General features: G+C 43.1%; 1 protein-coding gene across 1 annotated transcript; it reads right to left on the bottom strand.

Annotated features, from left to right (window-relative positions):
• Positions 1–5,115: 5,115 nt before the first annotated feature.
• LOC145396709 (uncharacterized) lies at positions 5,116–7,794 on the bottom strand. Its single transcript, XM_080269996.1, has 3 exons — positions 6,721–7,794; positions 6,448–6,561; positions 5,116–5,283 (listed from the first exon to the last, which is right to left on the bottom strand). The coding sequence occupies exons 1-3, from the start codon at positions 7,792–7,794 to the stop codon at positions 5,116–5,118; spliced, it is 1,356 nt and encodes a 451-aa protein (XP_080126122.1).
• Between the last annotated feature and the right edge of the window lie 15,269 nt (positions 7,795–23,063).

Genomic DNA, 23,063 nt, shown 5'->3' with positions numbered 1-23,063 from the left:
CCCACATCCTCGTCGATTAAGGAAACTCCCTAACACTTCTTCCTAAGCGATTTATTTTGCTTATTACACCTTGCTGTCCTCTTCCGTGTTACTTAAATCATTCAAACGCCACCATATTCAGCATAAATAACCTACAAACTGATATTAACTACCCGTATCCAAAAATAAATCGCTAAGGGGGAGGTGTTAGGGACCTTCTTTACATACCGAGAATACGACCTTAAGAGGAACTTTTAGGGGGTTCATAGGGAGCCTCACTAACCCCTTCACAACCAGTGGTCCTTCCAAGATGAACAAATCGCCTAGGGAACGGCTATACGTCATTTATTTTAACTATCCTCTCTTTATATTTACTTAATCCCGTCAGGTACGGTTAAGGACCCGTAAAGAAGCACCCTAACACCTCTTCCTTAGCGATTTACTTTTTTAGCATCCTTTTGTTCGTTATCTACGCAGAGTATGGCGATACTGGATGGATTTATGTAACACAGAGGAGAACAGTATGGTGCAATACACAAAATAAAGTGCTTAGGAAAATGTGTTAGGGAGCTTCCTTAACCCGACGAGAGGACGGATCAAGGACAACAATTCGCCAACGTCTTCCACTATTTCTACCCCAAACTTAAGACATATCCAGGTACAATTGGTGGCAAAAGTTCGCATACCTCTTCCACTACGTCTACTTCACACGTAGGGCACGTCCGTCACTTTGCTCCCTGACGCATCATATCAGAGAGAATCATTCGTGGCCAGAGAAACATACCAAGCCTCCTCTCAGCTCAGGAATATTAGCCAAGAGAGAAAAATACTAGGGAGAAGGGGTGAAATATTAGCAGAATTATTGTATCTATGGCCAGAGAAACGTATAAAGTCTCTCTCAGCTTAGGAGTATTAGCCAACAGAGAAGTGTGACAAGAAGAGGTGAAATATTAGGAGAACTCTTGTATCTATGGCCAGAGAAACATGTCAGGTCCCTCTTTACTACTCCACTGTGTCTACGTCACACTTAGGGCATGTCCGTCACTTCCCACGTCCGTCGCTTCCCATGTCCGTTACTTCCCATGTCAGTCACTTCCCATGTCGGTCACTTCCCACGTCCGTCACTTCCCATGTCCATCACTTCCTATGTCCGTCACTCTCCTCCCAGATGCAACATATCAAAGAGACTCATCAGTGGTCAGAGTTACCTACCAAGCATCTCTGTGTCAAGGAATGCCAGACTAAAGAGATGAAAGTACCACACAGATGCTATCCTTATACCCTTACCAAACGCTTTAGAGACGCATCATGTAACCAGCATCACAAACCATTCTGCGAGGGCAAAAGTTGTAGTGTTTGCAAGGATATATACCGGACCTAGCTGTTCGAAAACTTATGTAGCCGACTGTACTAGCATTCGGCATTAAAAAGTGTTAACCGTTACTCCCAGTCCTTCATATATGCAACAGGTCAACTCTAGAACTGTCTTCCTCTGTCTGTATTTCCTACTGCCTATTATTACCGGTCTTTCAAACGCAGTGTGTCCAGGCATCTCGAAATGAATGGATCTTGGATTTGGCTCTCTGTTATCTTGTTTTTGTCTTTTCTTGGAGGGAACAATTTGCGGGCTCCTGGCCTTTGGTTCCTTCTTCCTTGCATAAAAGAAAAAAATGGATGTAAAAGAATAAAATGCCATGCTCCACCTAAGGGATACATGCCCCGTAAAGAACGTGTATATGCCAGGAAGTGAAGTGTCGCCCCGTCCTCCCCCACACATAGCTTTCAAATCTGGCCGCTAGAGGACTCCACCTGACGGCCCGCTTGAGTTCCCAGGCGTCGCTGGAAATTTAATTCAGGTATCGCCAACACACGCTTAGTTTCCGCTCTAAATTTTCATCTCTGAGTACCGCTGGCTTGGAGAAATACAGAAATAGCTCCCAGGGGGCTTGGAGATGGAAATACGAAGCGTGAAACCTGGGAAAAGGTGTTTGGTGAGGCAGGAGGAAGGCAGGAAGGGGAAACTTAAGGGAAGGTAAAAATAACACGAGGGAGAGCCGGTGTCGGTGGGTGAGGAGAGTGTGAGGTGTGCTTGTTCTTGCTATTACGGGGACAAAATTGACTCCTTCCCAAGCTGCGTTGATCAAGAATGCATGTCCTGAGAATGAAAATCACTCGAGGACTCACAAATCAGTCAGGAAAATCGGCACTGATATTTTTCGCGATTACCAAACGATTATGTTGTGGGAATTGTTTCAGCAGGGAAGAAGTGGCAATGAAGAGGAAGCCCGGGGGAGGGGAGGAGGGGTGACTGGGGAAGGGGAAAGGGGAGCAGGGGAAAAGGGAGGAAGAGGGGTGGGGAAGAAGGGAAAAGGGGTGCAGAGAAGTAACGAGGAAGATAGGGGAAGAAGGGGAGGGATGAGCCACCTACCTGGGGAGGGGGACAGGGAGAGGTGGGGGAGGGGAAGGGAGGTGGGGGAGGGAGAGTAAGACAGGTGGGGGAGGGAGAGTAAGACAGGTGGGGGAGGGAGAGTAAGACAGGTGGGGGAGGAGAGAGAGATGTGGGGGAGGGGAGACAGAGAGGGGAAAAAGACAGGCAGTGTGTGGATGAGGGAGAGAGGGGGGGAGCCAAGAATGCTGCCTCCCCTCCCTCACTAGCAGACTGGGAAACTCAATATGCGTCCAGCTCTCGCCTTATAAGTAACTCCCTGCACAGCTCAGTCGCATCACAGTGGCCGCGGGGAAGAGAGTACAGTAGCAGGGAGCAGTGAGAGTGAGCAGGGCCAAGAGGGAGCAGCAGAGGGGAGAGGAGCTAGCAGGAGGGAGATGAGCTAGTATATGTAAGGGCTAGGAGGAAGCAGGAGGGATGGAGTTAGCAGAGTGGATATGTGGGAGTAGAAGAAGGGATAGGAGTTAACAGAAGGGACTTGAGGGAGTAGGAGGAGGGCAAGAAGTGAGCAGAAGGACCCTGGGGGAGTAGGAGTGGGGCAAGGAGTTAGCAGGAGGGACATGACAGAGTAGGAGAAGGACCATGGGTAAGCAGAAGGGGCATAGATTAGCAGTAAGACCATGAATTTGAAACTGGAAAAGTCTTAGGCAGGAAGAGGACAATATGGAAGAAGTAAACGTTATTAGATGTAAAGTCAGGAGGACCATGAATTAGCAGGAGAGAAGTAAGGAGTTAGCAGTAGGGTCATGAAACTGAAGCAGGGAATTTTTTAAGCTGGAAAAAGATTAGAGGGAATGAACAGGATAACTTAAGCAGGAAGAGGATTACAAGGAATAAGTAGGTGTTTAAAAAAAATCAGATGTTAAGTCAGCAGGAGAAGGACCATAGAAGTAGCAGAGGCGACATGGAGGCGATTTGTTTGTGGTCACCCCTTACGGGATTAAGGCTTCTGGCAATAGATAGATATATAGATAGACTCGAAACAGCAGAAGTAAGACCATGAAGGCTTGGGTGAAAACTGAGGAAGGCTGGGTATGATTTAAGAAAGATTACCAGACGAGTTACATTTCTTTGGTCTATATTCTCGTTGTGTAAGGAGGCTCCCTAACACCTCTTCCTTTGCGATTTATTTTCCAAACCACCCATTAATATCCCCTGGTTTGATTCTTATGCTTCAGTATCTAGATTGCTTGAATAACACACAAGAAAATAGCAACGGAGAAGAGTCAGAAATAAATCGCTAGGAAAGAGGTGTTAGTAAGCTTCCTAACGATACTAGAATACCACCTTATATTTCTCTAACTCAGCAGCTTAACCCCTCCACCTCAAGACGCCTTCCTTAAGAATAAAATCGTCTGGAGAGGTCAACAGTACTTTTAAAATCAGAAAATAAAGAAAGAGAAAAGAGAATGGGATTGGGTAGGATGGTAAGGCGAGGTGAAAGCACTAAGGTAGAACTCTCACCTGTCTAATTAAATCACTCATTCACAGGTCATTTAAACCAGGTAAACACTACAGGTAAGGTGATCGTAATTACAGAAAGAGATGTATTTTAATTGAAACTAGATATGTATTCTTGTAGAAAATTAATTACCTCTATAATGAAAGTTTGTTCCATACTTCCTTCATATTATCATCATCATTATCATCATCATTATTTCATACCTGACTCATTAAATCATCATTAACAAATATCATCTCATCATTGTTCCATACCTAACTCATATTAAAAACATCATCATCATCATCACCATCAATCATCGTCATCACCATCAATCGTCATCATTATCATCGTCATCCTCCTCCTCCTCCTCTTCCTCATCATCATCATTGTCCCAATCAGACTCATATTAATGTCTCCTCCTCCTCCTCATCATCATCATCACTGTCCCAAATCAAAACTCCTATTAAAATACCATCATCATCATCATCATCATCATCATTATTACCCCCAAAATGAGATACTTATTGACAAAAAGGATAGGTACAAAAACAAGAGGGGAGGGAGGAGGCTGCATGCTCAAAATGAACAACAGATTACTCAAAGCTGAAATATTATGCAATTAAAAGGAAGATCAGTATTCTCATAACAATAACAGTATAAATATAGCCATTATCTATATGCTTAAATCTTATGAAAGTACTTAAGGTATACTGTGGTCATTCTATAACAGTTTATAAAGTACTGTACAAATGCTGAAGTAGTGTGGCAGTAGTGGAGTGGTGTGGAGGTGGAGGGGTGAAGAAGTGAAGTGGTGTAGGGGTGACGAGATGGAGAGGTGGAGGGGTTGAGTGGTGTAAGGGTGGAGTGGAGACATGGAGTGGTGTGGGGGTGGTAGGTGGAGATGTGGAGTGGCGTAGGGGTGAGTGGTGGAGGCATGGGGAGACGGAGAAGTGGAGTGGTGCTGGGGTGAAGAGGTGCAGTAGTGGAGGGGTGGGGTAGTGGAGTGTAATGAAGTGGAGTAGTGTAGTGGTGAACTGGAGTGGAATAGTAAAGCAGAGTGGACTAGTGGAGGTGGGAAGAGTGACTGATCAGTATGTAGCAGTGGAGAGTGGAGAGGTGGAGATGAAGATGGGTGGAGGTAGAGAAGTGGAAGTGGCGTACATTGAAAAACACAGATCAATAGGTAAAGTGGAATAGTGAAGTTGTAGATGGATGGAGGGGGTGAAGTGAGAGTGGAGTACATTGGTCAGTAGAGTGGAGTGGTGGAGTTGTAGATGAGTGGAGGGGGTGAAGTGGAGGTGGAAGCCTCGTGTCGGTATGAGAGTTGATCAATGAGTACAGCGTAGGAAACCATGAAGCCAAGCATAGTCACCAGTAGTCCCCTTGTGGCCCGGTAGCCCCCAAATGTCTCAACCTGGGGATAGATAGACAGATAGATAGATAAATAGATAGATAGACAGACAGAGATGGAGAGATAGGTGGATAGACAGACTACAGACAGATAGACACAGATAGATAGAGATATGGAGAGACAGACAGGCGGATGCATAGGTACACAGATAGATAAACAGATAGATAAACAGACGGGTAGATAGACAGGGACAGATAGATAGGTAGATATATGATAGATAGATAGATAGATAGATACATGGATAGAGAAAGAGACAGAGAGAGACAGACACAGACAGAGACAGATAGGTAAACAGACAGGCACAGAGAGGCAGATGATAGATAGATAGACAAATAGATGGACAGATAGATAAATAGATAGATAGATAGTCACCAGAAGCCAGAGGGTTAACGAGACAGCAATTAATTAGATTACAATTGAAGAATCCTAGTCAACATTGCATTTATAGATGTCGTTACACTTTACCCTTAGCGGTTTATTTCGCTTACAGTATTACAACTCAGTATCCTCCTCCTCCTCCTCATCCTCACCCTCCTCCTCCTCCTCTTCATCTTGTGGCTCCAGGCTCATATAAACGTGAACCCAGTGGACTGAAGGCTGTAGTTGCCCTCCTCCTGCAGTCCACCATCGACCTTTCGGGGGATAGGGGGGGAGTTAAAGGACGTGTGCATAACTGGGCAGAAGATCCGACCGTTTATATCAGTGCTACCACGTGAAGGCGTCCCTCTCTATCACCAATATCCTCTTATATATTACTGACCCAAATTATGTTGAGAGAAGGGAATGAGACAAACGAGGAGAGTGTTTGTGAGTGAGGTGGAGGGGGGGAGAGGGAGGGGGAGGCCGAGGATGAGATGGAGGGATGGAGTGGAGAGATATATGTGAGAGGGGGTGTGAGCCGGGGGAGGGACAGTGAAATGGCGGGGAAAAGGGCGACATGGAGGCGATTTGTTTGTGACCACCCCTTGCAAGTTTAAGGCATCTAGCAATAGAAAGACATACAGAGAATGCTAAGAAATAATTCGTAAAATAAATCGCTAAGGCATAATTGTCACGAAGCCTCCTGTGTCATTTAAGAGACCTGAACTAATCTTACGAGAGAATGTTATGGTATATTACGCAAAAAATAATTCGCTGAGGAAGGGGTGTTGCGAGGCCCCTACTAACCTGAGGAGGTGACTCAAGCAGGGAATCTCTCAACAGCAGGACCTCAGCAGGGCTCTCTCCTGCTGCCCTCAGCCTCCTGACTTGCCTCTGCACCTCCGTCACTACCTCACCGTACTGAAGGGGCATCATCATCATCATCGTCATCATCATCGTCATCATTATTATTATTATCGTCATTATTATTATCATTACTAACATCATCGTCGTCGTTATCAATATCACTATTATTATTATTATTATTATTATTATTATTATTTACTGTTATATTCTCACCGCGTCCATGAGTCGTGCTGAAGGCTCACACATAACCATCAGGATCAACACCGTAATCACAAGCGGCTCCAGGTACATGAAGTAACTGCTGCCTTTCAACACCTTGGACGTGCACAGGATTCCAATCAGTGTGATGGAGTGGAGGTTCATGCTGATCGTGTACCTTATAAACCCGTCTCTTAGATCCACGAAAACCTCCTGGAGAACCTCAAGAAAACTGCACAAGGCTTGGACATCCTCAGGGGTCAAAGAAGAGGCGATTCGACAGTGATGTGCCATTCGTCTGTACACCCTAGTTAGCCATTTCAGATGTACGGCGATGAACAACGTGCTGATCATAGGGAAATTCTGGCATATGAAGATGCTGACTAGCGTGCTCATTTCCTCAGTCATGTTGGGACTATACAGCGCATGGTACATATCGACGCACCAGTTAACAGCAAAGGTCATCCCTGTTAATATTACCGCACTCAAGGGCAGCCACCTGAAGAGTCGCTCAGGGTAGGTGTTCTGCTTATCCTCCTTAAGTTTCTGCTTCCACTTGTTGTAACTCCTGGTGCTGAACATCCTCAGAGGCGTCTTGAACCCCGGGCGAAGGAGAGCCAGGGTGTTAATCTTACCGTAAACATCAGGGAGGGTACGATTGGTGAATTTGATGGTATAGGCTTGAAGCGCCGGGACAACAGCCAGAAATAGGACAAGCAGGGAGCCTTGTATCACATTAGGTTCACTGTTATTTTCAGACCACGGGAACCCAGCCACGCCCGTCACGAACCCAAAACACGGATACGTCGTCCAGAAAAGATAGGAAACCACGAAATGGATCCTGTTGACTTCGTACCGCCGTCCAACACGCCTGAACGTCACAAGTCCCCAAATCCTAAACAGCAGGAGTATCCCTCTGTTCTTCGCGTCAAAGCTGAGCCCTGGACATGTGCTTCTCCCCTCCACATCAACTTCCCCCACGTCCTTCGCGTTGCTTGATTTCTCGTTCCTCTTGCCTTCCACGTCCACCACACATTCCTCATTCCCTTTGCTGGGTTTCTCTCCTTGTGCTGTTATCTGTGACTGCATTTCTCACACTTACCCTTCACACGCCCCAACTTTGCCAAGAATACTATGCTGTTGAATAAAGTGAACGGTGTGTTGTAACCTTTCTCAGCGTAAGAAATCGTAGCTACTATATTTTTGCTCAGCTATGAAGTGATCTCCCTTATTCAGAATTTTTAGTCAAGACCAATTCGTTCATCTGATCATTCTTCACCTATTTCAGTCTAGATTTTGGTCTGCTTAAGAGTGGCTTCTCGTCATCTGAAGGTTACAGTGTGAGTCTTGTGATGAACACCACTTTCTTTCCCCCTATGCAGGTCTGAGAAAGTTATCCGTACACGTTCTCAGTACGATACCAGCAGAGATCACTGTGTTCCTCTCTCTGCCCTTCTGAGCTTAGGAGCAGATGCCCGTCCTCTCTGGATTAAAGCTGGGTATCCATGAAAAACTCTGTGTTTTTCCCTTCCTAGGTGGAACTAAAGGGTGATATGGCTATGTTCTCGAGACAAGTAAGATCCCAATGAAGAACGCTAGGATTTTCTTCCCCTGGGCAGAGCTGGTAATGTATGTGAACGTCGTATGAACACTAGCTATCGTTTTCTCTCCCTGTGCAGCGCTGGCTATGTTACGAAGAAGAACACTCTGCTCTGTTCTTCCCGGGCTGTGGAGAGGTGCAAGGTAGGTACATTCCCGCCAGAGATCAACAGGAACAGGTCAGATGGTAGAGTTGCAGAGACGGAAGTGAGAAGAGGAATGCCTAGTGCGTCAGGTAAGGGGGTGTCGGGTTGAGAGTAGGGTCAAACAGCGAAAGTAAGGTCAAACAATGTCACTGCTATGTCAACACCCATTATCTCCTATCAGCACTACCATTATCGATATCACTATTAACCCCTTCACGCCCAAGACTTCATACAAATTACAAAATCTAATTACTTCACTCTTTTCTACTAACACCTATTCCTTACCGATTTATTTTCGATTTGTCTCCGTTACTTTGTTACTGATTCTGTTCCGTTACTATATCCTTGTGTGTTATTCCAGCAATCTATGTCAGTATTAAAGAACTATAGTCACGAAGAAGTGCTACGAAAATCTGGGCCAAGTTAAGGTGAGAGGACTATAGATTTTTAGGAAGCCTTCGCTCGAGTGCATCATCAGGGACCGGCCGGAGAGACTAAATGCATTATAAACATATAACACGAACCCTATCTTGGCGCATAATGGCCTGATAAACACTGATAAGGAATGATAACAGAGTGAGATTATACACACACACACACACACACACACACACACACACACACACACACACACACACACACACACACAGCTGCAACATGAGATTAACAATAGAATATGGTGCTTGTCACGAAGAAGTGTGTGTGTGTGTGTGAAGAAAGCCACCATTCCTTTCATCACGCACTACAGGCCATACATTTTCTTTGTAGCCACCTTCCAAGAAAATGAACAATATTAGTACATTTAATGGCTTACTATTATATTTCCCCGTAAGTCCTAGTAACATGGGTAAAGGTAGGGACATACGCCACGGGACGATTAGCCACGGTTCTCATTTCCGTAACATAAGCCTTTGAGCCTGTGGAGGGGTGTGGTTCCTTCTCCCTTGCATTACAAAAAAAAATCACTCAAACTTCTAGGATACAAGGCCACAGCATCAGGTTGCCATAGTTACCGCCATCAGGTGTTACTCAAGGTATTCTTTTACCTGCCAATCCTTCCTCTGTTTTATTATTGTGTGTGTGTGTGTGTGTGTGTGTGTGTGTGTGTGTGTGTGTGTGTGTGTGTGTGTGTGTGTGTGAGAGAGAGAGAGAGAGAGAGAGAGAGAGAGAGAGAGAGAAGGATGGATAGACACCTGAGTGGAGTGATGTCACCTGCCCACACCTGGCTAAGAACTCTCACACAAACAGGTAGGCAGTTTCCTTGACCCAGCCACCGCGTAAGTCCTGCTATCTGTCTATCTATTGCCAGACGCCTTAATCCCGTAAGGGGTGGCCACAAACAAATCGCCTCCATGTCCTGCTACCGAGGATAAATATAAAGTATTGCCTAAGCCTTACCTGATTTTACGTCCTCAATCACGAAGCGTATATGTATTGAAATCTAAGTTAGTCTGTTTACTAGAATCTGACAGAGCCCCAACCCCATCCAGCTCAGTTGATGGTTAGATTTTTTTGGACTGCCTGATTTGACTAGTAACCAAGGAGACTCGTCCCTTCTTGATACCTACAGCAGAGTAATTTTTAAAGTGAAATTGGCCAGTTCCCTCAGATGAAAACAAATCGACTAAAATAAATGACAAGCTTTTAAGACCCGTACTCTCGTCCCTAATACCTTTTCCTTTGCGATTTATTTTCCTTACTACGCCTTACTGCTCTGTTGTATATATATTTTTTTTTTCATTTAAGCACCAAAATGGAAGGCAAAAATAACACAGAAGGGATTATTAATGAGCCGTACGCAAAAATAAATCGGTAAGGAAACGGTGTTAGGGAGCTTCCTTACCTGACAACAATACGGGAAGTCAGTGGAATATTAAAGAGCCGTATGCAAGAATAAATCGGAAAGGAATAGGCGTTTGGGGACTTCCTTATCTGACAACAATACGGGAAGTCAGTGGAATATTCAAGACCCGTATGCAAGAATAAATCGGAAAGGAAAAGGTGTTAGGGAGCTTCTTTAACTGGGCCTAAGACACTCTCGGTAAAATTCAGTCGGTCATTAGCTAAAAAAAAAATAATAATAATAAACAAATAAATAAATAAAAATTCTAGAGTTGTTCCGGGCATGAAAGGGGTAAGTTAATAAAGGACGCGATTTTTTTAGTAATTTATATTCACCCAAAATTAACCCAACTCAAAAAAAAATGGAAAAAGAAAAAGAAAAAATCGTTCAGGTGCCAATCTCATCAGACTCCTAATCATAAATTAAGAAGGAACACTGCAGGTAACTCAGGTGTCTCGCTCAGGTATTCCCCGCTCGTTACCATGACAACGGCACGGGTAAATGCTGGGTTCGTGGTGGATATGACCATTCTAAACCACATGCTCTCACCACAGTCACCACCACTACTACTACTACAACACCATTACTACTACCACTACCACACCGTCACCACCACCACCACTGTGACCCTTCTCAACCACAAACTCTCACCACAGTCACCACCACTACTACTACAACACCATTACTAACACCACGACACCATCACCACCACCATCACTATCACTACCACCATCACCACACCACCATCACACCACCACCACACACCACCACCACCAACACCACCTTCCACTAAGATCGCAATATTGAGTTTTTCAATGCCAAAGGGAACAGGAGGAAAATACTGCTTCGTTAACTGAATACGTAAACAGATAAATAAAACAGTAATTAAGGAGATAAATAACCTAAATAACGATAAAGACATCAATAAAATCTCACCCTCAACCTCGATCTCTGGGAAAGGTATGAGGAGGGATTACTGAAGGGATTACTGAGGGGATTAATGAGGGGATTACTGAGGGGATTACTGAGGGGATTAATGAGGGGATTACTGAGGGGATTATTGAGGGGATTACTGAGGGGATTATGGAGGGGATTACTGAGGGGATTAATGAGGGGATTAACGAGGGGATTACAGTCTATATGTTTAACCCTAATATAACCCTTTTTTTTTTCTTTTTCCACCTTATTTCACGTAGCTCAGTGGCAGAAAAAGACAAGAGCTGCTACGGCCCCGCATCCTTCCCACGGCACTTCTTCGTGACTAGCATCGTATTCTACTGTGTGTCTTGTGTTACAGCTCAGCGCTGAAGATAGATAGATGGCATACTCCACATCTATCGTCCCTATTTCAAGACGCTTTCCCTCAACACTAACATACACAACAATCCACCATAGTCCTTTCATATTGAGCTGGCCTAGATTTTCGTCCTTTTGCAGCTCATTTCACGTAACTCTGAGACATGATAGTAATACGGCTCTAGCATCCCTTCCACAGCACCTCTTCGTGACTAGCATCATATTCTAGTGTTAATCTAAAGGTACAACTCAACATGCAAGATAGAGATGTGGATATTTTAGGCCAAGTTAGAGTGAACAGAGTATAGCGCAACGACAAGAAGTTCGGGCTCCTGGCGAACATCTGAATCTTACGTAACCGGGATTTTGCGTAACTAAGATTTTACATAACGGTGAGGATGGGGAAAAGAAGGATGATGATGATGATGATGATGATGATGATGATGATGATGAGGAGGAGGAGGAGGAGGAGGATGTTGATGATGATAATGATGATGATGATGATGATGATGAGGAGGAGGAGGAGGAGGAGGATGTTGATGATGATAATGATGATGATGATGATGGGGGTGGTGATGATGATAATGATGAAGATGTTGATAGTGGTGGTGATGATGATGATGATGATGAAGATGGTGGTGGTGGTGGTGGTGGTGGTGGTTGTGGTAATGATGAAGTGGTGGTGGTGGTGGTGGTGGTGGTGGTGGTGGTGGTGGTGGTGGTGGTGGTGGTGGTGGTGGTGGTGATGATGATGATGATGATGATGATGATGATGATGATGATGATGGGGAGGAGGAGGAGGAAGACTAAAGAGGAAGAAGAAGAAGAAGAGGAAGAATAAAGAGGAGGAGGAGGACGACGAGGAGGAGGAGGAGGAGGAATAGGAAAACAATGACGATGACAAAGACAAAGACGACAGTGATGACGACAAAGAAAACAATGATGATGATGATGATGATGATGATGATGATGATGATGTGAATTGGAGAGGGATTAACAGAAAGACAGAAGTGAATGAAACAGAAAGAGTGAAATAATCTAGTTGTGTGTGTGTGTGTGTGTGTGTGTGTGTGTGTGTGTGTGTGTGTGTGTGTGTGTGTGTGTGTGTTTTATTGGGGTCTTTGTATTGCTCTTCCCTCCCTTTTCCTTCCACCTCTTTCCTCTCTCTTCTCTTTTTCCTCTCTCTCCTCTTCCCTTCCTCTCATCTTTTTTTCCTCTCCTCTCCTCTCCCGTCATTGCTTTTCCTCTCTCTTCTCTTCTCTTCTCTTCTTTCGTCTCTCTTCCCTGCCCTCCTCACCTCTCCCCTCTCCTTCTCCACTCCTCTCCCTTCCTTCCACAATCTCTTTCTTTCTCTCTTTTCCTCCTCCTCTCTTCTCTTCTTCCACAATTTCTTTCTTTCTCTCTTTTCCTCCTCCTCTCTTCTCTTCTTCCACAATTTCTTTCCTCCCTCTCACTTTTCCTTCTATTTTCTCCTCTCTCTACCTTCTTCTGCCACATCTTTCCTCCTCCTCCCCTTTCCTTCGCCTCTTTACTCCTCTCTCCCTGTCTTTTCCCCATCCCATTATTTTTCCCTCTACCTGTCTCCACCACTTCTCTCCATTTTCCTCTTCTTCTCCTTTCCCTCCTCCACCACTTTTCTCCTTCCTTGTACCCCTCTTTTCTCTCCCTCCTCCCTCCTTCTTTCTCCTCCCCTTCTCTCCCTCCTCCCCCCAACCTCCTTTATTCCCTCACAGTAGGAAAATTCCAGACAACCCACCCTGAAGGCATATTCCACAAAGCCACTCAGAGTCCCAAACATCCCTCTCTATTTCCTTCAATAAACTCTAAGTTACTCCACATCCACACTCCACCTTTACCACATCCACTCAGACACTCTTTCTCTTCCACCCTGCACGCACAGTTCCTCGATCCCCCCCTTCTGTGGTCGTTAATTAACAGGGACAAAGTGGTAACTGGGACCACAGACTCAGGGGACGTGGGTACTATAAGAGCGCCCGTGAAGTCACTCTCTGTCAGCAGCAGATCCACAGCATCCACAGACAGACGGACAGACAGACAGCCGGAGCAGAGGGCCAACCACAACAACAACTACAACAACCACTACCACTACTACTACAACTACAACATGATCAGCCTACGGACTGTCGTGAGTATACTATCTCCTAACACCCCATTTTCTTTTTAGTTTTTCTCCCTAATTTTTCAGATCAAAAATATACCTTGAGTTTTTATTCTGTCTGCCCCGAAAAAAACTTAAATTAGCAAAGAAAATCCAGCATATACCTAGACTTTGGCAAAAATAATAATAATAATAATAATAATAATAACAAAAATCGTTCTAGGGGTGCTTCATTTTCTATCTGGCTCCTCCATTTTCTATCCGACTCTCACATAAGGGGAAACTGCTTTATTATACGGACTTTCAAATACCCTTTCTCGCCTGGCCATCAACAGCTTTCTCACAGTACTTGCGTTTGTACTGAGAGGTAAATAAATAAGAAAATACAAGTTCCCTTCGTAAAATCACCACAAACAAGACGTAAACAAACAAACAAACTTCCGCCAGCTAAGGTCAACGCACTACCGCTCTTACGTAACTGGTCCTTCGATTACGTAACTCCGGAATTCGTTGCTGTCGAAGTAGCTATAGGTCTGTCTGGCTTCCTACCCTATCTATCTATCTAGTTACTTGTTTATCTACTACTACTACTACAACTAAGAACAACAACAACCATAATAATAATAATAATAATAATAATAATAACAACAGTAATAATAATAATGATAATAATAATAATAATAATAATAATAATAACTAATAATAATGATAATAGTAATAATAATAATAATAATAATAATAATAATACGGTAACAGTAATAATAATAATAATAATAATAATAATAATATCCCAACTCTTCCCCCTACCCAGATGGTGGTGCTGTCTCTCCTAGCCCTAGCCTACGTAGCCCTAGCCATGCCCAGCCCTCAGTACGGGGGTGGGGGCTACGGGGGAGGGTATGGGGGAGGCTACGGGGGAGGCTATGGGGGAGGCTATGGGGGAGGCAGCCGACCGGGAGGATATGGGTAGGTATTTATTTTAGTTTTTATTAATTATTTTTCATATTTTATTTATTCTATTTATTCATTTTATTTATCTATTTATTCTATCTATTTTATTTATTTATTTATCTTTATTTTACACTTCCATATTAAACACAAATATCAATAAATCACTGCAGCATCCCTCCAACAGAGAGAGAGAGAGAGAGAGAGAGAGAGAGAGAGAGAGAGAGAGAGAGAGACAGACAGACAGACAGACAGACAGACAGATAGATACAGACAGACAGACAGAAAATCAGAGAGAGAGAGAGAGAGAGAGAGAGAGAATAATACAATCTGGTCCCCACCCCCCCAGGTACCCTCAGAGACCCACCTACTACACGCGCCGCCCTGGAGGCTATGGCAAGTAAGGAGGACCAAACGACAGACCGATACAGCAGGGACCAGAGACAGGAGGGACCAGAGACCAGAGGGAGTAGACAAGGAGAAAATAGAGACCGAAGGGAGCGGAGACCGAAGAGAAAAGAGATTGAAGGGAAGAGACCGCAGAGAAGAGACAGAGGGGAGCAGAGACCACAGGGAACAGAGACCGAAGGAAGCAGAGACCGAAGGAAGCAGAGACCGAAGGGGGCAGAGACCGAAGGAAGCAGAGACCGAAGGGGGCAGAGACCGAAGGAAGCAGAGACCGAAGGGGGCAGAGACCGAAGGAAGCAGAGACCGAAGGGGGCAGAGACCAGAGGAAGCAGAGACCAGAGGGAACAGAGACCTAAGGGAGACCACAATTACTCCAGCCACAACCCCTTCCCAACGAGGAGGATGTCTACATGTTAACCCTTTAAACCCAATGACTTAGTTATTATTATTATTATTATTATTATTATTATCATTATTATTATTATTATTATTATTGCTGTGTTCAAACAATTCTATTAAAGTTTAGATTAAGAGCGTCTATTATTACTATTATTATTATTATTAGTAGTAGTAGTAGTGGTAGTATTGTTATTACTATTATTACTATTATTATTATTATTATTATTATTATTATTGCTGCTACTACTATTACTACCACCACCACCACCACTACCACTAGGCTACTACTACTACTACTACTACTAACGCACGACACCAACTGATCCCCACCTCAAGGGTCTATAATAATCATACAATATACCCCAAAGGATCTTAGTGAGGAGAGAGAGAGAGAGAGAGAGAGAGAGAGAGAGAGAAGGAAATCATCTCTCTCTCTCTCTCTCTCTCTCTCTCTCTCTCTCTCTCTCTCCACCACGCAAGATATTTTGTTCCTACTATCCTCACACGATTCTCCCTCTCTCTCTTTCTCTCTCTCTCTCTCTCTCTCTCTCTCTCTCTAAGGACGGAATTCTCTCAGTAAAGGAGGTTAAAATTACGTGCGCTTGTGTCGTTACCCTCTGACGTCTATCTATCTATCTATCTATTGCCTGGCACCGCATCCTGGGAGGGGTGACTTCGATACATGGACCTCTGACTCATTCTGTCCCTACTCAGACGGAAAAATAAAGAAACAGAGGAAGGAGGGAAGGAAATAAGGGGCAAGGGAATACAAGAAAAAATAAATCACAGTAAGAGAGAGAGAGAGAGAGAGAGAGAGAGAGAGAGAGAGAGAATCATAAAACTCGACCAAGGATAGAAAATGGTGATAACAGAAAATGGCAGTACAGGTGAACAAAGAAAACGTTTAATTTTTTGGGTAACTATTCTAGCACTTGTGAGACTGTTTAAACTGTATATTTATTTATTTATTTACTGCTTTTCTATGCTATGTAGTACTGTGTTTCCTTACTGGGTTTTTGACTGTATTGAACATGATTATTTTTAGGCCATGTATGTGTCACTGTGCCGCTTTGCTCTCACGTACCCTTCCTGCATTGCCTTCCGTGACAAGGTTTGCCAGAGTGATGGGACTTGTTCGAAATATTAAAATAAGAATCTAAATAAAAAGAAGAAACTGAACGATACTTAGCGCTTTAGGTAAACACGTAAACAGAATAAAGAGTAACCACCCTCATCTCCCTAAAATAGTCTATCTATCTATCTATCTATTGCCAGACGCCCAATCCCGTACGGGGTGGCCACAAACAAATCGCCTCCACGTCGCCCTGTCTCCCGCCATTTCACTGCCCTGCTCCCAACTCACACCCCCCTCTCTCATATACCTCTCCACTCCATCCCTCCATCTCATCCTCGGCCTACCCCTCCCTCTCCCCCCCTCCACCTCACTCACATACTCTCTCCTCGTCAGTCTCTCCCCAAAATAGTGTTCCATATTAATTTTATCCTATTTATCGATCAGAAATAAGCAATATGTCCAAATCTTTATTCTCCAAGGCTGGTAAAGTAAATGGAAAGGATTCAGATTCCCTTCCGCGTGTCTCTGATGACGATAAAGGATTTAATACATTATGCTGAGAATTGGATACGCCTTGTGGTTGAGAAAGAGAGAGAGAGAGACAGACAGACAGACAGACAGACAGAAGCAGAGGCAGAGACAGACAGACAGAGAGAGAGAGAGAGAGAGAGAGAACGGAAAAAGCAAGATTTAAAGTCCCGAGCGATAAAAAATAGATATATACGAACACTCACGTAATATAAGACAGGTGTGCATGGTTCCAGAGCAAGGTGGCCAGGTGTGTATCCTTACCTGCAATTAAGAGAAGAATTCAATTAGCGACGTTCTTACCTGCAGTCCTGTTTGTTTATCTATCGACCTTTATACTGTTATTTATCTATTTTTATCTTTCTATGCATCTATATGTGTCAATCTATCTATCTAGGCCATATACCTATCTATCAAGGATATCTAGTGATCTACCTATCTATAAACACAAATGAACCTTTATAAACACATTAGAACCTAAATTAACATCCAATATTCAGAATAAAATGGGTAAAATTAACACAAGTAAATAATAAAAAAAAATACAAATCTGAGTATATATATTTAACATTCTTAATTTTATTATTATTATTATTTTTTTACCTTGGCGTGCAGCGATGGAAGAGCTGGTGATTTCTCGGTGAGGCGGCCATCAGGTGTGTGTGTGTGTGTGTGAGGCCATCTGATGCACGCAGGCCTCAGGGAACAGTTTTTGTCTTTTATTTCCACAATCGCTTAATAATAATAATAATAATAGTAAGCTAGAACACTACACTTTCAAACACTTTATAAATGAATCATCACTTTAATTTCTAGTCATATTCTAAGTGGCAGAGGAGGCTACTTAACACCTCTTTCTTAGCGATTTATTTTGCGCATTGCATCTCAGTATTCTTTAGATGTCTATTTATACCTCTTTATTATCGAGTTTGAGTTAATAATATACAAATGGATACTTAAGCGTAATAAGTAGAATAAATCGCTCAGGAAATGGTGTCACGTAATCACCAAAGGCACTTAAAATCAACCCTTACTACGATACACTTAAGTGCTTTTCACTTAATCGGAAATTAAAGTAGGTCCTGTTCACTTACGCCACTTAAACTACATAGGATCACGTATTCCACTTATTTCTTCACTTATCACTTATTTCCTCGTTATCTGGAGTCTGGGGAACACTTTTTTACTTAACTGAACACTTATTTAGTCACTTAATTCACTTTTCCATCGAGTCCGCATGGGTAACACTATGAACGAAGGCTTTTGCAAATTTCTCAAAGCAATATGTTTTTTTTACGCGCGTATGGGGCACTAGCACGAAGAAAATGGAAGAAAAACAATGCAAACACATAAAACATGGATAAACAAACACAAAGTAGAGAAAGAACAAATGTAAGGAAAGAAGAGGAAGGGAAGAGAGAAACAGACGGAGCGAAGGAAGAAAACGGAAACAAGATATACAAAGAGATAAGAGAAAGCACAACGATACAGGAAGTAAAGAATTGACAAAGAAAGGAAATTAGAAAAGGTAGATGACAAAAGGTAAGAATAAGAAAACAAAAAGTAGAGACAAATGAGTAAGAACGAAAGAAAGAGAGAGAGAGAAGGAAAGAGAGGGGTAGAAACGAGAGGACGCAAAAGTACTTCACAACCCGGGATAGAGGACGCAAACGTACTTCTCCCCACGAGGTAAGTAGCAACACTGAGGGGGGGATGACGCTAACAGCATCATTCGCAAACGAGTGAAGCTGGAAATTCGAGATCGATCATGCACACGAATGCCAAAATTTGCAACTAATAGAGCAAAAAGATGTATTTGATCATTATTAATTTTTAAAGGGAAGTCTTAATTATATACGTTACGTCGCACAGAATGAATCCTACTGCATTCGAAAAGGAGTGAAACAAAGAAACGAGTGAATTAACCAAACAAACCCGGAAATAATTGCCTAGCACAGCAAATATATACCTTTAATGGTCTGCTACCATAAAAGGGCGCAAGTTATCTATTTATATATGCCACAGTATACTTAACAATTACTGAATTAAGTACCATCACTCCGATTTGCCTAGGTACTAACGTTAATTATTTAAACAGATGCAACCGAAGCAAGCGATTCATCTTCTACGATTCCCAGCCCATGAAGCAGAGATGGGTAGAGGAGGAGGAGAGGGGAGGAGGAAGAGAGAAAAGGAGGGGGTGAGGAGGAAAAGAGAGAGGAGGAAGGGGGAGGAGGAGCGAGGAGAGGAGAAAAGGATGCGAGGGCGGCATTGTTTTCAACTCAAAATCAATTTCCTTTTCTTTTTTTCTTCTTTCAGGGAAACTAAGAGGATTTAAAAGACTACCTTGGTCTTTGCTTGTCCTTCCTGCAAAACAAATCTTGTCTATGAGAGGAATCAACATGTGATCAAAACTTACTTTCATGTGACAGGAAAAGAGGGATGAATTCAAAATTTCCGTTTCCTTTTCCTCCTGTCATAGATACGATAAGGATTTGATCTTAAATTCATGGGATAAGAGAACAACATAAGCATGACATTACTGTATCTTAAAAGCCTTACCGGGATTTTAAGAAAGCAATGAAATACGCCGATATCAACAAACAACCAAACAAACAAAACCCGTTTGAATGAAGTCTGCGGGATAGTTTCCAGATACCGCCACAGTTTTTAATTTACGCTATTTAATGTATCGCCAATGAAGCATATAAGATTCAGTGACTAGGAGCGCTCTTTTTACTGACCTTTTCTGTTGAGTATTCAGCTAATTATTGTGGCTTTCTCAGTCTCGTACCATATAATTTAAGACGGGAAAATTTTCGTCAAGAGAACAGTAGCAATCTTTTTCTCAGGCGGTCTGGGAGAACGTTCGTGTCTGGGAGAGATTAATACGACATTTTACCTTAATTAGCGATCTTTTTAAGCTTATGACTAGCCCTGTGTGCATCTACAATTTATTTATACCCTTGCGTATTCACCAGCTCAGCATACTTAGCGAAAATGCTTCATGTTTAATTGAAGAGAAATTAATGCCTCGCCAATCTGGCAACACTTGTTGGCTGTACAGCGATGGCCGCCATGCAGAAGGCGATGTTGCATTTCGTGTTTATTTTTGTTATTTTTCACAATTTCACCCTACGCTATTAATACTGCCGTTCTCATTATGCGTAACGTACTAGTTTGTATATACTGCATATAGCAACATAGATTTAGACGCTGAACATGTCGCAGTGTTGTGCTAGTAATGAAATAAGAATATTGTTCATTGTCGTGCATCTGGGCGTTACTCCTGCCAGTCATTAACATTATCCTGGTGTTTTCCTCGTAATTTAAAAGGCCATTCATTCATTTTTAGGCCTACATACACGTGTTCGTTTGTTTACTATACCTCTGCAGTTGCCAGATACCGCGATAAATGTCCCTACGTGATGAATGGGATGTGTATTCAGGCTGCAATACCACATTATTATTATTATTATTATTATTATTATTATTATTATTGAGCCGGGGAAGGTTTATATCCAAGGGACGGTTGGGGTTGATTGCTCATGTAATGCCACTCAGGGATGAGTGAGGCTGGTCACTCTCATCTTAAATGTCGGGACTAACTGCCTAGCTCCGGGCTCCTACGCTCCTCATGGGGCAATGTAGGATTGGATGATGGATGGATTATTATTATTATTATTATTATTATTATTTCTGTCTGGACGTTGCTACTTATCCCTAGGGTGAGAACGGAGGTCTGGATGATGATGATGATGATGATGATGATGATGATTATTATTATTATTATATTGGTGCCTCTTATCGTGATCTTAAGGAACTACCATAACACCTGCCCAACGATTTAGTTAACCTGTCACACCTGATAATACTATTTTAGAAGTACTACGAAGCCTACTACCCCATCTAGACTACTCCCTCCCCCAGTGGTCATATCAGTAGTAGTTTCAAAGCTGAGACTCACCTTGGAATAAAGCAGGTTTTTATTGGCATTATTTATTTATTTATTCATTTTTTTGGGGGGGATGAATACTGCCGATTTTTTAAGGGCCATTTCTCTCTCTCTCTCTCTCTCTCTCTCTCTCTCTCTCTCTCTCTCTCTCTCTCTCTCTCTCTCTCTCTCTCTCTCGTGGTGGGTGGATGGTGAGTATTGGCCATGGGAGGTAACAGCCGTGCGCAAAAATTCTCCCTCACTTATCTCCCAACAGCCTACCCCCCCCTCCATATTTTCTCCCCCCCCCCTCCCCAAGCCACAGAGCGCGTCCTTCCTTCTCAGTCTTTTTAGTCTGGCTGTTCATATTGGGCTCACAGGAAAGCAGAAATATCGACGAACTTTTGCACATCGCTGTTGAATCGGGGACAAAAAAACGCCTAATATTTCACCTCTTCTTTTTGTCACTCTGTTTAATATTTCTATTCTCGTCCATCAAGGAAGCTCCCTAAAACCTATTCCTAAGCGATTTATTTTGCTTATTACATCTTGTCATCCTTTTCTGTGTTACATAAATCCTTCTGATGTCACCATACTCTGCATAAACATCATACGAAAGGATATTACCCAGCCATATCCCAAACTAAATCGTTAAGGAAGAGGCGTTAGGGAGCTTCGTTTCTCTGCCCTAATATTTCACCTCTTCTGGCTAATATTCCTAAGCTGAGAGAGGCTTGGTATGTTTCTCTGCCTAATATTTCACCTCTTCTGATTAATATTCCTAAGCTGAGAGAGGCTTGGTATGTTTCTCTGCCTAATATTTCACCTCTTCTGGCTAATATTGCTAAGCTGAGAGAGGCTTGGTATGTTTCTCTGGCCATAGATGATTCTCTTTACGATGCGTCAGGGAGGAGAGTGACGGACATGCCCTCAGTGGGAGGCAGACGCAGTGAAATAGCAGACGAACTTTTGTACCTAACTGTTAACACGGTGAGAGTTGACTGGTGCTACGGGTAGGGTGTGGTCAGGGGCGATACACACACACACACACACACACACACACGAACACACAGTACCTTTATAAACTCATGAACTTTTTTTTATTCCATTCATTTTATTTTCTCCTCCTCCCTTTTTCCTTCTCACTCCTCCTCCTCCACTGTTTCTTTTCCCTCCCTCCCCCCCCCTTTCTCTCCCTTTACCTCCTCCCTTTCCTGCCTTACTTCTCTCCCTATTTCTTGCTTCATTATCCTCATCTGCATTTTATAATGTTAAATCCAATATATATATATATATATATATATATATATATATATATATATATATATATATATATATATATATATTTTTTTTTAACAAACAGCTTCTATACAATCACTATATCTGTTGCCGTTTGTTTCCCCTTGTGCTCCCTTTGAACTCTCTTTGTACTCCCTTTATATCTTCATTGTATTCCCTTTGTATTCCCTATGTACTTCCTTTATACTTCCATAGTACTCCCTTTTTACTCCCTTTGTACTCTCTTTGTGCTCCCTTTGTACTCCTTTTGTATTCTCTTTGTACTCCCTTTGTATTTCCTTTGTATTCTCTTTGTACTCCCTTTGTACTCCCATTATACTCCCTTTGTACTCTCTTTGTGCTCCCTTTGTACTCCCTTTGTATTCTCTTTGTACTCCCTTAGTACTCCCTCTCTGTTCCCCTTTGGATTCCCTTTCCTCCCCTCCTCCAGACCTCATTCCCATACACGTCAGAGCAAGAGACATAGTACCAGTTTTTGTGAGTTTTTTTCCTCCTTCTCTCCCCCTCCTTCTCCTTCCCTCCCCCTCCTTCCCCTCCTCCTCCTCCTTCCCTCCTCCTCCTCCTCCTGCAGCCTCGTCTTCAGCGTATTCTTCATTACCTTCTGATCTCTTTCCTCCCTCCTCCCCTCCCCTTCCTTGCCTTCCTCCATCCCTCCTCCCCACAGCCCTTCCCTCCCTCCCCTCCCCCGCCTCCTCCTTCCTCCCTACTCACTTAACTCCCTCTCTTTGCCTTTCCTCCTCCTCTTTCCTTTCCTTCTCTCCCCA

Source organism: Coenobita brevimanus, chromosome 39 (assembly GCF_032717465.1).
Source record: "Coenobita brevimanus isolate Jiangsu-jjx chromosome 39, ASM3271746v2, whole genome shotgun sequence".
Classification (NCBI taxonomy): Eukaryota; Metazoa; Arthropoda; class Malacostraca; order Decapoda; family Coenobitidae; genus Coenobita; species Coenobita brevimanus.
Note: the sequence above shows the minus strand (reverse complement) of the source record. Positions and strands in the feature narration are given on the sequence as shown.